The sequence below is a fragment of the Candoia aspera genome, chromosome 9 (genome assembly GCF_035149785.1).
Source record: "Candoia aspera isolate rCanAsp1 chromosome 9, rCanAsp1.hap2, whole genome shotgun sequence".
Lineage (NCBI taxonomy): Eukaryota > Metazoa > Chordata > Lepidosauria > Squamata > Boidae > Candoia > Candoia aspera.
Genome location: NC_086161.1, coordinates 26,777,491 through 26,793,670, shown reverse-complemented (window position 1 = coordinate 26,793,670; position 16,180 = coordinate 26,777,491). Strand labels below are relative to the sequence as shown.

The 16,180-nt window shown below is 50.1% G+C and overlaps 1 protein-coding gene across 1 annotated transcript in view; it reads left to right on the top strand.

Annotated features, from left to right (window-relative positions):
* Positions 1-15,803, top strand: part of GFRA2 (GDNF family receptor alpha 2) — a 54,794-nt gene extending 38,991 nt beyond the window's left edge. The window contains exons 8-11 of the mRNA XM_063310884.1: positions 6,370-6,510; positions 7,714-7,892; positions 13,827-13,880; positions 14,584-15,803. Coding sequence (XP_063166954.1) covers positions 6,370-6,510; positions 7,714-7,892; positions 13,827-13,880; positions 14,584-14,712 — 503 coding nt within the window. The 3' untranslated portion in view covers positions 14,713-15,803. The remainder of the gene's footprint in view (positions 1-6,369; positions 6,511-7,713; positions 7,893-13,826; positions 13,881-14,583) is intronic.
* The last annotated feature ends 377 nt before the right edge of the window (positions 15,804-16,180 follow it).

Genomic DNA, 16,180 nt, shown 5'->3' with positions numbered 1-16,180 from the left:
TCTCAGAGCCTGGAAACAAAACGGTGCAGAACAAGAAGAGATGGGTGTGTGAGGGGTACTGAATAAGCGATTGGCACCTCTCCGTTAAACCCCGACTCAGTTAACACGAAGACGAAAGGCAGTAGGCAATGGCCTTGACGTACTCCCTGATCAGCGAGGCCGAGGAACACACACCCAATTCCGAGATTCTGTACTCAGGCTGCTTCCTTCTTGCAGCAAACCTGCCAACTCTCTGCCCGAGAATCTTGCTTTCTTGAAATGGGCACCTCGGCTATCATTTATCAATTAGTAGATTAAGACAAGACTTCTTTTTAGCATTTCATCTTCTTGCTAACTGAGTTTTGTTGAATTTGGGCAAGGCTAATCAGTGCCACAAAAATGTCCATCTGTTCTTGTTTTGCAATATTGTGGAAATGTCCAATTTTGTTCCCAGGCATGGAGGATTCCACCACAGGTAGGTACTGATGGGAAAAGGCCTGGGGCTGGTGGGTGAGGAGCAGAAAGGCAGCCTTTGCTGGAAAAAGGGGAACGGGGATGCTTTAAGGCCAGCAGCCTGGAACACGAGGTCTGAGGTGCAACCTTCAGCGTACCCTTTTTCCTCAGGCTGACTCTTGCACAGATACAAAATCCTTTGGAGTTTTCAGGAAGTCTGTTATGAGAAAGATCCCTTCCTAGAGCTCCTAATGCTGGTATACCCCGCAAGACCCAGAAATCAGTTTTTCAGTGGCCCAAGTTGATGGGAGGCTAACCACTTCCATATCCACCCTTCCAGCCTCACCCTCCGTGAGAAATGACCCAAAGGGACACTGCAAACATTTGGCCATTTTGTGGAACAATTTGGTATTGTGATTTGGGGCCATTTTTCATATTTGGGATGTTAAGTTTGCATTACCTTCCAGAAGCCCCCTTAAATGCCCCCAAATGTAAAAAAAATGCACTGAAAATTTCAGACCTCCTCTTCCTCTCTCTAGAAGATGGGAAAGCCAGGTTGCAGCCCCACCTTTTAATTTTGCCTCCCCTGTCCTAACAGCAAAATTAAAAATGGTCAAAATCCATAGCTGAACTTGTTTGGCAGCCATGGCATCTCCAAAACTAGCATGTTGTATATATAGTCTGAGGTGTGACGGACTGTCTTTTGGGCATCAGGAATGGGTCAGGGTTCTCAGAGAACAATGAAAATATGTAACTTTTCCCTCCAATTGGATTGGTGCTCAAGAACTGGAAGGAAGCTGAAGTTATTCAGAAACTGCAGATGATAATAAATCGTTCAGGGTCACGAAGAGCACCAGAGGGATCATTTTAAATGGAATGAATTGTCACTTAAATGCCAAATATTACAGAATTGTAGGTACCTTGGAGATCCTCTATGGCAAATGTCTCTTCAGGGCACAAATCCACAACTACACAACCACCAACAGACAGCCCCAGCCTCTGTCTCAGAAAAGAGGGCCCACCACTCCCAAGGCAGGCTGTATCTTTGTCAAACAGCTCTTACCATTAGGAGATGTTTTCTGATGTTCAGTCTACTTCCTTGTCATCAAAACCCACTGTTTCTTGCCTGGTCTTCTGAAACGACTCTGATCAATTCTGCCCTGTCTTCCATATGACAGCCCTTCGGATACCAGTCTTCTGTTCTCCAAGCTAAACACCTCCAATCCATTCCCCATAAATAGTTTCTTCCAACCCCCTTGTCCTGTTAGTTGTTCCTCTCTGGTCATACTCTAGTTTGTCTCAACGTCCTTTCTAAAATGTGCCCAGTGTCATCTACCCATCATGGATGATTTATCTTCAACTCGACATTGTATATTTGGTAATGCGGCCTAGGAGTATACTTGCCTGTGTTGGAGCTGCTGGCTCGTGTTCCACTTGTGATCTATCATGATGCACAGATCCTTTTCAATACGCACTGAGGCTCAGTATGCCCTCCCACATGCTACACTTAGGCTTTTGACTTTTTTCTACCCAAATGTTGGGCTTTGAATTTGTCCCTGATGAATTTCATCTTGCTGGGATCTGCTCACTGTCCCAGCTTGCGAAGATCCCCCCAAATCTAGCCTCACCCCTTTCTGTCCTCTGCAAATTTGGCATTTCCTAACCCCGCATCCATTTATAAACACGCTGAATGGGGGAGGACCTTGGTAAGAGCCTTGTGGTCGGTCACTCTGCATTTGTTTCCAGTGTGATGTGGAGCCAATAATTTCCCCCCCAGCGACAGGCAGAAAGGGGGACAGTGGCTTCCTTAGCTTGGTGAGGCCGTGTGCCGGCTGTGCTCTGCTTCTGGTGAGAGCAGGGGAGGGGGGTCCGCTTGAGACCGAGGGGGCAGCGGCTGGCTCAGAGGCCTGCATGCAGGGTCAGAAGTGCCCTTGTATGGACCCCTCAGCTGGGTGGAGAGGTTGGGCTGTGCGCAGGACCCTTGATGGCTGAGAGAGGGGCAGGGGGTGGGGGGGCTCAGAGGTAGGGGAGAATGTTACAGTGGTAATGGGCAATGGGAGGTGTGGCAGGAGGCAGGTTACTGGGCATTGAACCTCAGGTGGTGCTGGCCGATGCTGTTGAAGGTCAGGTCCACCTCTAATAAAGTTCAGCTCACCTGGGATTTGATCCTGGGTGAGAGGGCCAACCTGGTGCATAGTATCAAGCCCTAGTTAGGTGAAGGGGGGAGTACCCCTCTCTGAAACGTGCCAATAATCAGAAGCAAAATAAATGAAGAACAAGAAAATAAAAATAAAGAACAAGAACAGCCAGTCTGGTTTAGTGGTTAAGGCAACGGGGCTAGAAACCAGGAGACGATGAGTTCTAGTCCTGCCTGAGGCATGAAAGCCAGCTGGGTGACCTTGGGCCAGTCCCTCTCTCTCAGCCCAGCTCACCTCACAGGGTTGTTGTTGTGGAGAAAATAGGAGGAGGAAGGAGTATTTGGCATGTTTGCCACCTTGAGTTATTTATAAAAAATAATTAAGGCGGGATAAAAATAAAATAAAATAAATAGAACAAGAACAAGATGGTGGGCAGGCAACAACACACATCCCACAAGGGCTCCATCTACCCTCACCCAAGACCCGGGAGAACAGCCATGTCTATAAGGCATTCCAAGACACCATCAGGGTGGGAGCCACACAGATCTCAGTGGGAACCTTCCAGAGGGCAGTTGCCATGACTGAGAAGGTGCATTTCCTGGGTCCTGAAAAATGACACTGTCTAACTGAAGGGGTCCAGAGCATGACGACCCCATCAGCTTGTACTGGCTGGGCAGTCCCTCAAATAACCAGGGCCCATGGCATGGAGGGCTGTATAGACAATAACCAGCACCTTGAGTCACATCCAAAAGCAAACTGGCAACCAGGGCAGCTCAGGGAGCTGCGGTCCCATGTAGGCATACCAAGGCATACCCATCACTGCAGTCTGGACCAGTTGAAGCTTCCAAGTGGTCTTCAAGAGCAGCCCCATGCAGAGCACATTGCAGTAGTCAAGGTTTGAGGTGTCTAGGGCATGAGTGAATGTCTGAAGGCCTCCTGATCTAGGAAAGGCCACAGCTGGTGTACAATATGAAGCTGTGCAAAGGCCCTCTTGATGTCAGCCTTTGGGGTAGACGAGACTAGGAAACTAAAATTAGGAATGTTGATATTACTTTTATTAGATTACAGTAGCAGAATCTTGCAAGTCTGAATGTGCCTCCCCCTCCCTGTCTTTACATTCAAGAGAACTAGGGAGGGTCAAGCCTGAGTCGTTTTCTCAAATTACATGCATCCCTGCCTCGGACTCAGATTTCTTTTTGTTTGAACGTTGTCTTGATTGTGGCTCTTCCTCCAGTTCCTTAAGATTACTCTTGCAGCCCATTGCACTTGTCTACAGCTGCTGCCTGCTGTGAGTCCAAGAAGGCCCTCAGATTGTGCACCGCCCTTGAATGGGGCAGTGCAACCTGTCCAAGGTTAAAGAAATAGCCCTGGACCAAGGTGGTGCTAACATCTGCAGCCACTCCATCTGGATAGGGTTGAGCTGAAAGTGGCTCCTCCACATCCAGGCCCGCACAGCCTCCCCACACTGGGACAGGACTTTGGCAGCCTCGCTCGGCTGGCCTGGGGTTGAAAGTTAGAGCTGTGTGTCATCAGCATACTGATGCTGCTGGGCCCCAAGCTGGCTGCACCACTGCCTTTTTCAGAGCCAGCAGACCCCCACCAAGGAGGCAGACATTTACTCCTGCATGGATCTGCTCACATGCCCCTTTCCTGGAGACCTTAGCCAACCAAGAGGAGTACGGGCTGAATACATAGGTAGCCGCACCTTCAACTCTGAGGACCCTCTCCACTTCCTTGGGACTAACAGCTTGGACTCCTTCCCAATAAAGTCACAGCACTGTGCCTCAGCCACAGTGGTGTGGCCCCTTCTTAAGAACATCCTTGGATCCAGCCAATCTGGACAATTTTCATCCAGCCACCAATCTCCCCTGTTAAGGGAAGGTTGCTGAGAAGATGGTCAGCCTCCAGCTTCAGAGGGCCCTGGAGGAAGCAGATCACCTTGGACCCCTTTCAGTCAGGATTCAGGCTGAGATACACTGCCAAGGGGGCTTTGGTTGCACTTGTCAGCGACCCATCGTGAGCTCAGAATGGGGGTGGTGTGTCCATCTGGCCCTCCTTGGTCTCTCGGCGGTCTCTCCCGCAGGATCTCCTCCTCCCAAGAACACCTGCCTGCCCCACACGCTCCCATATGGAGGGCATGCTCGAGGTTCCCTCTTGCCACCTCACGGGACCTAGGAAGTGTGCCTGTGCTCCAGAACAATCAGCCCCAATACACAAGAGTCCCAGCTGTGCTCACCTTTAAGACCTGGCTTTTCCCCTCGGGTGTTGCGGGCCAGCCGAGTGGGATCCCCTTTGGGAGTTCAATTCTCGTCAATTGCCATTCTCTATTTGATGTATTGGGGGGTTGCAGTTGGCCTTGCCTGGAAACTCACGATAGCCACAGGCTCCCCAACACTTGCGGTTGACCTGGCCAGTTGCCCTCCCCTCTGTCGTTGGGCTTCAATTCTGAAGTGGGACAAGGTAGAAGTGGAGGAGCTCCTCCTCCCCCCTCCTCTTCTGCCCTCCGATACTGGCACGGCCATAAAAGGCCTTTCCTGGTGTTTTTAGCTTCCTTGGGAGTGAAAGACCCTGGTGTGGTTTAGCTCTCTATGTTTCTTTCTGATACGCCGCCTCCTTGGTGATTAGGTCCAGCTTCCATTTCCCTTTTATTTTCTCTTCCTTCCCCCTTCCTCCTACTCGTCTTTTTGACAAACAAATCTTTATTGCAGTGTTTGACCAACACAAGGAGATAAAAACAGAGAAATAAAAAACAGTAGTACTGAAATCTGAATGGAAAGCTATGAGTTAAAATGAATTATGTGAATGTTGGGATCACACATAATCTACTTCTAAGATGTTTTGTTCAAGTTTTACATAGCCTAGTACACTAAAAATAAAGATGTTAGAAAGTAATATAAATGTGTAGATATAGCCTTTAGCTACTTATTGTTTAAAGTGAGAAAGAGCAAAAGAGGCACAGGAATTATAATATTGCTATATTGCTCATCTTTCCTTAACCTTCCCACATTTTAACTAAATGCAAATTTAGCACCCATGCACTGTTTTGGGACTTTTGATGGGAGATGCCGTGTATAGGGTTCACCCAAATTGCTGAGGAAGAAAGGTTCCCACGCAGAGCTTCAAAGGTCTCTGCAGAAACGGCGCTCTGGCTGGAGGAGGGTCCCAAGGGCCCAGGGCCCCGAGCCAGGCAGAGGGAGGGTGCCTATGCAGGGGACCCTCCCAGAGGTCCCCTTAATCCATAGCTCCCCCTAAAGCTCCTCTTGCAGGTTAGGAGGCTGGGCGGCCCAGAAACCCCTGTGGGGAATGGCCACAGAAGGCCGCGGGGCGCAGGGCTCTGGAAGCACACTTGGCGGAGCCCCTCCTCGGCCTTCTGCCCCAGTGTCCCTGGGTGTCCTCCCTGAAGGGCCCAGGTGGAGCAGGCTCTGGCCTGGTCAGCTCTGCTGCACAGGGAGCTCCGAGGCCGTTTTCCCTCGGGTTAGGGCCGAGGCTTGGTGGGGGGCAGTCCCAAAGGAAGGAATGGCTCTGGAGAATGCCGGGCTCCCCAGGCTCTGTGTGGGGCTGTGCGGCCCCCGCTCTCCCTTGCCTGGAAACAGGTCTGCCACTTCTGGGTGGAGCAGGCTCCATCAAGGGAGCCTCCAGGCCTCGTGGGGAAAGCCCCACCAGGAAACACTTCTCTCTCTCTCTCTCTCTCTCTCATTCCTCGTGACCGGTGCAGCCGCCCGCCTCCCAGCTGCAAAGGGTCGGCATGCAAGAGCCCTCCCCCGCAGTGTCATGATTTGCTCTCCTCCTCTTGGGATAGGTTTGGACCTGACCCCCAACTATGTGGATGCAAGCTTCAGCAGCCTGGTGGTCTCCCCGTGGTGCTCATGCCGAGGGAGTGGCAACATGGAGGAGGAATGTGAGAAATTCCTGAAGGACTTCACCGAAAACCCTTGTCTCCGTAAGCCTCCCAGTGGATTCCGGGGCCCATCTGAAGCAGGGCTTCCTCCAGGCCCCTTTCCTCATAGGGGAGAGGGAGGGTCTCTGCACCCTTCCCCTGGGCAATTGGCCATGCTTGGCCGGCACCTCCATGCCCTGCTGGGAAGCTTTTCCTGGCCTTTCTGTGGGGCAGCAGGGTTTCCTCAGGTTCAGGAGGAGCATTCCTCCCCCACAGTTCCCTGCCTGGTGTGAGTGTGTGCACATGCGCGTGAGCGCATGTGTTAGCGAGAAGTGGCTTAGCAGGGCTCCTGTCCCATCCCACTTTTTAGCCCTCTCCCAGGGAGTCCACAGGATGGGGGGGGGGGCGATGGGCTTGCCCCAAGCAAAGCTGGGTCAGGGAGGGCTAAAACTGTCCCCCAGGAGTTAATGGGCTGAGTCTCCACAGCTGATTAACAGATCCCCTCCCATGAGGGAGCCCTCCTGCCCGCTCCACCCCAGTTAGGAAGGGGGGACAGCACTGGGATCGTCGTGCGCATGAGAGGGGAGAGAGTGACTGCGGAGCTGTTCCTGCAGGTCTTGCCATAGCACGTGATCTTTAGCGCGCATTCCCATTCTCTCACACAGACGGATGCGTTTGGGCTGCCTTAGATGGCCTGGGGTGCTTGGATATGACCCTGCCCGAAGCGTGGGGTGGCCTGACTCCCACAGCCACTCCCCCTGATGGGCAGAGCTGCTGGCACTCAGCCTCACCCGGCGCTTGGCCACAGAAGGCCCAGGGAGTGCCAAGTTCGAATGGGCAGTTCCGCTCGCTCATTTAAAAATGAGCTGAAAAGCCAGAGGGGCCCGGGCACCATGATGGTTCTGGGCAGGGAACCACTTCCTGTGGTTATCGGTGGCCCTGCTTGTTCCCAGCCATGCCTTGGCTTCTGGTCGTTCGGTGCTTGGCAGGCCCATCGATCTGCTCTCGATGGCTGTGGGAGGTGCAGAGCTCCGTTTCCCAGTGCGTGCTGCGTGGAGAGGATGGCTTTAGGACGAAAGTGTGCGCAAGCAGGGGGCGGGCTGAGTCATACCTCCGGCCTGTGCCTTAGCACGCAAGGCTAGCAGTGGAAGAAGCAAGACCCCGCCGGGTTAGCTGAAGGATCCTGGGTGGGAGAGTCCTCTAGCAAGGTGCTTCGTTGTAGAGAGATGGTCCTTCCAATAAGCCTCTCTTTTTCTTCCCACTCAGGAAATGCTATTCAGGCCTTTGGCAACGGCACGAACCTCACTTTCTCTCCCAAGTCCCCCCCGTTGCCTCTCCCCACCCCGCCTCCCACAAGAGGAAAGGGCTTGTCTTTGCTGTATGACGTGAATGACAGCAGCGTTGCCTACGACACAAGCATAAGCACCACCTGCACCTCCACCGAGGTAAGGCCATTACGGGTTCTCTCCCGGGTCTCCGAAGTAATCCATGGAAGGCACAGGGATTCTTACTCAGAAACTGTGGGTGTGCAATGCCAACTTCCACGGCCTAGGTGAGACTTAACGCTGACTATGAGGTTATTGAATCCTAAAGATGTTCTGCAGGAGATCGTTAGACTATGAACGTTAGGGCAGACAGTAGCCATCAGTAAGAACCGCCGTGATTTCCTAAGGAACAAGCCAGACTACTGGAAACACTTGAGCTATTGGCTCAGGAGATAACAGGGGTGCCAGCAATGGGGCCTGGCTTGATTTCAAACAGGACCACAATGTTTGTTTGTCAAGCTGGTTGACCACTATGGCTAGATGATGCCCCAGGTGCATTTGGATTTCTAACTGGTGGACAGAGAAGATCCAGAGAATATTTCTCAATTGGTCAGAAGAGAACCAAGATTCAGAGTAAGTGATTTAGACAAAAAAGTAGAGGGGATAATCATCACTGTTGCAAATGACCCAAGGCTGGGCAGGCCACTGGGCAGAAGGTAAGCAGAAATCCAGATGTCAGTTCTAACTGACAGAATGAGTTTCAGAAGTGATAAATTAAAAGTGTACATTTAGGTAGGAGAAATCAGCTGCACATTCATAGGACAGATGGCCCTGGTCTTCGTGAAAGAGAGGGCATTCCTGTAGGGGCAGCTAAAGAGGCTGATCCAGGTCTCGGCCACATCAGCAAAGAGATGCTGGCCACAGCCCAGGAGGCGAGGGCACTGTTTTTCAGAATGCAGAAAGGGCAGGCGGGATGGAGGGACAACCAAGCCTTGGTCCTCAGAGTGGAGTGTTCAGAAGAGCTCTGAGCCAAGGGACCAAGCCCGTTTTGCCATCTGGGGAAGACATATGCCAAGAGAGAATCACTGCTGCCCTTCCCTGGGAGAGGTGCTCTCCCCCTCTGCTTCCCGGGGATTTGCTGCTGCACACTCCTCAGTTCAGTGAGCAGATGTGAAGGCAGCCTCTAATTAGATCTGGCGTGCCTGAGAAATTACATCTTATGTTTCTCGTTACCTCTCTGGGAGACAATCAGGAGCTCAATTTCATGCAAGAGTTGCAGCGCATCAGAGACCTCGCCCAGCTCTCGCAGGTGCTTCCTGCACCAGGATCCGTGACCAAGCTGGTCCTTCCTGACTTGCAAGAGGGATGGGGGAGGGCAGGCTAATCTCTGCCTTGGAGAAGGGGGGAGGTGGGGGTGGCCACAGAAAAAGGAAGGTTGCCAGATGGGTCAAGCAGGGTCTCCTTCTACAGACCCAGAGCAGGACTGGCACGGGGCTGCCCAGCCTCCCTCCCCCCAGTGACCCAGCATCCCCTTTCTTGGCTGATTTGGTTGAAAGATGAAATTGCCTTTTTCCCCATGTCCGTTCCTGAGGATGGGGAAAACCTTCAGGGAAAGGAGCGTGGCACATAGTTTAGGGTGCCTGCCCAGACGCGCACACCCCCACCCGCCCACCCACTGACCCACACACACGCACAGAGTGCTCCTTCCAGTTGCGGAGCCAGAATAGCTGCTGCTGCTCCTTTTTTGGACAGGCAGTCCCCGAGGCCAAATCCAAGCATCTGCCACAAATGGGCGCTGCTGCCCTCCCTCCCTTTAATGGCTCAGCTGTGAAGAAGGCCCTGCAGGAAGTGGCACTTCTCCGCTTCTCCTGGTGGGAAACCAGTGCGGCTGAGCGAAAGCCATTCTCTGCTGCCCTCATGCTTCCCAAAGGGAGGAGATGCTCATTGGGCCTTTTCGCCCTTGGACCCGATTCTGTGCCCCATGCAGGAGCTTTGGTGGCAGACTTCCCTCCCCAGATGGAGTACTCTTGTCCAGTTCCAGACACTCCTTTTCATTCCTTCCTTCCTTCCCAAGTCGTATATTTGAGGGAGGAAGTGCAAGGTGGGCACACTATTCCTTTTCTTCAAATCTGGGAGTCAAGCAGGCGAGAGGAAAAGATGACCCTTTCACGCTTAATCCCTCTGCCCACCCCCTCTGGCTGCTTCATGGCATAGAGCGCAGCAGAGGGGAGGGGTGTTTAGGCCACCTGCTGCCAAGCCTTGCTGTTGCCCAGGTCGGGGCTGAAAAGTGGCAAGCCTGTGATGGAAATCAGGGACCGCCTGGTGACCCTCGGCAGCCTTTGCACAACAGCTGCCCAGCCTCCACTTGCGGGAGCCGAGCGCACAGGGCAGAAGGCCCAGGGAAGGGGAAGAGAAAGGGAATGGTCTCCATGAGTTACAGGGGTCCTGGCTGTGCCCGCTGGGAGCCGCGTCACCCAGGCTGGGTTCTGCTGGCGCTGCCAGGGACGAACGGTGCAGGGCTTTTCCGCTGGATGACGACTCCTCCTCCTCCACACACACTGGTGTGTGTGTGTTTGTGTGGGTGTGTATCTAATTTTGGTGACACACCATTGAGGTCTCTGATGCACTGCAACTCTTGCATCCACTCCTCTTGCACATCAAGCTGCACACCCGTGACCGTCACGGGTGTGCAGCTACTAGACACAGACGGGTCCCAGGGCTCTGTCTCACCTTGTCCCTAAGAAATTACCATGCACAGAAGACCTGCCCTGTTGCTAGCTAATGGGGGTCACAACTCCTTTTAACATTTAGAAGGGAAGTAATTTTTGGTTGATTTGTAAATGTTCTGTATTTATCTTTGTCTGACAGCTGGAAGAAGCAACAGAGAAGCGAAGGAACTCTGCTAACCATATATAATAATGTGGCACATTTCTGATTCCTCAAGATTTGTCCTGAATTTTAAAAAATTAATTCCTTTAATTCACTTTCCTTGAATGAAATGTCTAGCTGCATCAGGTCCCCCAAACCTTAGACTGATTTGATAGTTTAAGCTTCTTGCATTTTGAAGCAGTCCAGATTCTCTGCTGGACTTGTGAAAGTGTTTTGATCCTCCTAGATTGTTTGTGTGTGGTAGCACTTTCTGTGGATCAGGTGGTTCCCCACATGTTATATCTCTGGCCTCCCAAGGAGTTTACAGCTGAAAATCCACTGCAGAGGGAGGGAAATTGAAAGCAAATGTCAAGTAAGACATATAGGAGCAAATTCAGTACATGTATATAAACCCAGTTCTATGTTTGGGGTGTCCATGAAGAACTTATGTCAAAGACCTTGTTCAAAAGCCAGATGAAGAATGAGTGGCTTTGTCCCATTTTTTGTGAGCTGAAAGGGGAATGGCATATGCCTAATGTCTACACATGACTCTGAGGAGCAGAAAGGGTAGGCAATGGAAGGTGGCCCCTTCTTGCAGTGGGACCTTGGGACGTCCGTCATTGACAAGGTTTGCCCACTGTGGATGCTGTTTAAGCCTTGGGCTAGGATGGGGATTGAGCTGGGAGGCTGTTGGTCTGGTGCCTGGGGGGAAAGGTGGTTTTGTTTTTATCCTGGTTTTAATACATGTTGTGCACCACCTAGAATCATTGTATGAGATGGTGGTCATATACGTTCTCTAAATAAATTAGTAAATAGAGTGATGGAAAACTTATTGATTTATTTATTAACTAGATTTATGAGGCCGCCCAACTCAAACAATGTGACTGTGGGTGGTGTACAACAAACAAAACTGTAAGCCTCCTTAATTCTCTAAGCCGACCAGAGTCACCCTATGTGAGTTGGGCGGCCTTATAAATCTGTTTAATAAATAATAAACAAAACAAAATAAACTAACCCCCCTCCCAGCATTAAAACATATATAATCCATGCTGTAAATACAAACTACGAAAATGGCAGCCAAGCACCATCACAAAACAACCAAAAGGGACTTGCTGCCTGGGGGGAGAGGCAGTCCTACCAGCTTTGCTAAAGGCAAACAGAGTGGAGAGGTCTGTGGGGAAGTTGTTCCAGGGAATGGGGCAACCACGGAAAAGGCATGGAAAACATACGGGAAATATTTCTATGTGGAGTTTTCTTCCTTGGCGTCGAAAACAGATGACCTTTAAAAATTTTTAATATAATTATTATTAAGGAATTTGATTACAGTAGTAAAAACTAATTCAAACTAAACTTAGATAAAGAGAAGATAATGGAAAGAATAAAAAGTCCAGGAAAAAAGAAAAAGAGAAGCAAGAGAAAAGTAAGAATAAAGAAGTGATTTCCAACCTTCATCACAACAACTATAAACAAATTCAGTGACGCTTCACCCCCTCTAAGGTCACAAACATTTATCTCTTCATTCCAAATCCCAACCCTTATCAGTAAACAAATCCACAAAACATCATCTTTTCAGTCCTTGTATCAGCAGAAAGTCCATAAAGGGTTGCCAGAAGCAACAACATATCTTGTTTTAACCTTGATCAAATAAACCAATTTTATACAGTAGTCCTTTTACTTCTAACAGTTTTAATCTTCATTCAATTATTGTCGTAGGATTTGATTTCTCTTCATTTCGTCTTTGTTCCATTGTGCAGAGTTCTTCAAGGCTTTAAGAAGCCTCTTTTGTAAATCCAATAGGAAAAAATTATCCAGGTCACTCTCTTTGTCATTTGTATTTCCTGTTTAAAATTTAAAACCTCAGCCAATTTCTTTTGTAGGTCCAGTGAGACATCCTGTTCTAAGTCATTCTCTTGGCCTGTCAGTTGTAAACCCACTTTTGATGCCATCTCTATCTTGTCAGCTAAAATTTGTTCTACATCTGTCATTTCTTCAATCACATCTTTTGGACATAGTCTATCCACAGAAACAGACATCATTAATGACATTGCTGATACTGCGGCTACTATTTTCTGATTCCCTTCTTCAAAAGTCTCCTTCAGTATTTTCATTGTTAGAACATTTTGCAACACTTTGCAGGTTTGTAAATCTTTCCTCTACCTAAAAACTTTAGCCCCTCTAGTGTCCAGTTTTTGTAATTATGAAATTGCTTGCTTGTTTCTTCTTGTAAAACCAAAACAGAGTCTATTTCCCACGAGAAGCTGTTTGTTCCTTATAATTAATTCCAAACTCTTATTGTAAAAGTTTCAATATTCCAATTTTATCTGGACCCTTAGTCTGTTTATAACTTTCTAAGATCAAAACCTTATTTAGCTTTTTGCTGTTAATAGGCAATTTCCAAAAGTGATTAGAAAGTGAGGTTTGCAAACTTAGTGTCCTTTAACTAGCTCTGCCACAGTTGCAAGCAAAACGGCTGATCCCTTCATCTCCCGGTGCTCAAACCCGCAGAAAACTGCTGTTCTGCAATTTCCTTGCGAGGAGCAGCTGTCCAGAGCATACATGGGCTATCTCCTATCCTCTTCTTATCTGGAAAGGTTGTGAAGGACTGGTCTACTTACCGGTTCTGTCCTAACTTAGAGTGAAGTACCACAATGAGACAGTGAGTTGGTCTCTAGTGTTTATTGAATGCTCTAGAAGATAGAATCCTGCCACACTGAAAGAGCATGAGAAACCCCCACAGATAAACCCAAAACTCAAGGTGGGTGTGCTCTGAGTTTCTTTGAAGGAAAGTTCAAAGCCTCTAAACTACGCATGCGTTTTCCCCCTTGGATAGGGGCCCCCTCCTGCTCACCATCAGTACTCATGATAGGTTCCTTGGTCTTTGCCACAGTTATTGTCTCTGCTTTCACAGAGCCATCTTCAGTTTGCCACACCTCCCTGGATGCCCAAAAACAGATTACCATTCCCTCCCTCCCTCCCTCCCTCCCTCCCTCTCTCTCTCTCTCTCTCTCTTTGAGGCTCCATTGCTGAGTGTGCAGCTGGGTAGTGGGCTGAGATCTGGGTATAGTTGCTGTTCTAAGTAGCAGCAATGTTAATACCCTTTTGCACACTAGGACTTGTGCTCTTTGTCAGAATAAGCTTTGTGATCTTCTCTTTCCACCAAGTATTGTAATTGAAGACTGTTTCAAGAGAGAGGGAAATCTCTCACTTGGACCTCTCCTAAAAGTAGGTCTTCTTCTGTCTTCACAGGAAAGTGGACCAACGATTAACCAGTCCAAAGAGCAAAGTCTCTGCTTCTCAGAGGTAGGTGGCAGATAGCTATGAAAACTGATGCCAAACCTCCATACCATCTTCAACCAGCATCCTTTAGGTGAGGACTCCCAAGTGCACTGAAAGAGAGGCACAACTGAGGGTGGAACCTGCCTGATTGTCCCCTGCTAAGAGGCTGCTGCACTTCACAAGCATGCCAGACGCCATCGGCTCTCGGCCATATCCAGGTCATTGCCTAGTAGAACCCTACAGTATGGTAGTGTCAGCAAATCACACCCTGAGCACTCACCCTCCACGCAATATCAAATCTATCCTCAGAAAAGGCCACAGTTTAAGCTTCTTGTTGCAGCTGTGTTCCTTTGCTGGCTGCGTGGAAGCAGCCCTAGACTCAATCTCAATCGGTGTATTCTGAATGGTAGAAACCCACTGGTAGCAGAAGGTGTTCCTGCTCCCTTGCTTCCTAGGGCCCTTTAAGCAAGGGACCCTGCCGGAGACTAAACCTGGCTCCAGACACACAAAGGCATCTGCCCAGAGGGTCTTCTGCAAGGTGGAAGAACGGCAGGGCAGAGGATGCCCCGTGAGTTCATGGTCCAGCTACGTTCTGGAGCCGTGATTCTTCCCCCACCCCCATCCCAGGATTGCACAAACTATGACAGTAACCAAGCCAGCCTCCGAGGGCATAATCCCTGTTGCTGGAAGAAAGCCCTGGGCCTGAAGCTTGCTTTTTCTCTTGCAGAAATCACTGGCCACAGCTCTCGTGCCAGAGCAGAAGACTTCTGTGGACACCAAGGGATCGGGCAACCAACTTCCCTTCACAGGGACCCTCTCTGCTCTCCTCCTCTTCCTTGCAAAAATGGCAGTATAGAAGGAACCTGGCACAGGGCTTGCCATGAGTGGGTGTGGAGAGGGCCGTGCAAACCCCCTTCCACCTGTAGACCATCCAATACCTGCCAGAACTCTTCCTCGGCTGTCGCCTTCTGGAGACTCTGCTCCCAAGGAGGCACCGCAACTCATGTAGAAGCTTCTGTGAGACAGTGTTCACTGTGTAAGAGTCGCCATGCCGTGCATGGAGGCCCTTAGTAAAGGCACCTGGCCTGGGAATCGAGACTCGGTCCTTTTGTAGGTTGTGCTCTTTCCAAGGGTCCCAGGCATAGCCTGAGGTTCCACCAGGCTACAACAAATGTGTAAAAGGGATCCAAGTAATGTCTTGGAATTAGCTAGAAAATCCAGTGGAGCTGGAGGCAATGTGTGCACATAAGAGGCAGTCATTCCCCATCTCCAAGCCTCCTCCCCAATGCTTTTTGCTGCTTGAGAAAGTTCTAAGTCAGGTCTGGTTTCCATTAAACTCAGAGGATTCACAGAAGTGTCTGAACTTCACCTTATGCACATGGAAAGTGGGTGAGATGCTCAAAGAGCTGGCAGCCTCCCTAGGCAGGAACATTGAAGAGGTTGGGCTGGGCCTCCTGGACTGTCTGGCCTGAGGATGCATACAGCCATGCCTCATGGAACAAGGAGTATGTTAGTGAGTTTGATGGAGTTCCTTGTTCCACTGTTTCTTCCAATTCGCCTGTCCATCTTGCCCTCTTTTCTAGGATTTTAATATCTGACAAAATGATCACCCCCTCTCTAGAAAGGTTACCCCAATATAGCGTGCTTTGGGACAACAGTCCTCCTGCCTTGGGTGGAAGCAGCCAGATGTGGCAGATTCTGTACGTTCCCCTCCCTGCCATTGTCCTATCAGGCATATCCATTGGTGGTTTTTCCTGCTTCCTTTCATGTTGCTTTTTCAAGTATAAAAATAACTAGAACAAAACATGAAATACGAATATTATGAATTTTCTAAAGCATAACTGCAGCGGGGAGCCCCGAGCAGCCCCATGGCCAGTGAAGAGGGGGTCAAAAGGCGAGCAGTGGAGCACTTTGCAGGTAATGCAATAAAGGTTTATTGAGAGGCAAGCAGTGTGCCATGGTGGTCACTGGCCCTTCCGGGCAGAGCGGGCTGCCCCGGCAGCAGGCAGAATCCCGGGTGGCAATCTGCCATGGGCAGGGGTGCTGGGCCTCGGGGCAGAATGGCTAAAGCCGCTGGAGCCCTTGGGAAGCCCTATGGGCACTTCCCAACCGTGGCTGTGGGAAACGGGGGTCTCCAGGCTCGACCTTCAGTGCCAGCTCTGGGGCCTCAACTGGGAGACTCCTCCACTGCCGGCAGAATGCTTTTGGCCTTCTTCACCTGGCACAACTCATCTGCCATGGGCAGCTGTTGTATCCCACTGAAGGATTCATTGAACACCCCTGGCTTCCTTCCATGCTCTTTTTTTAAGTATAAAGCTCTCCAG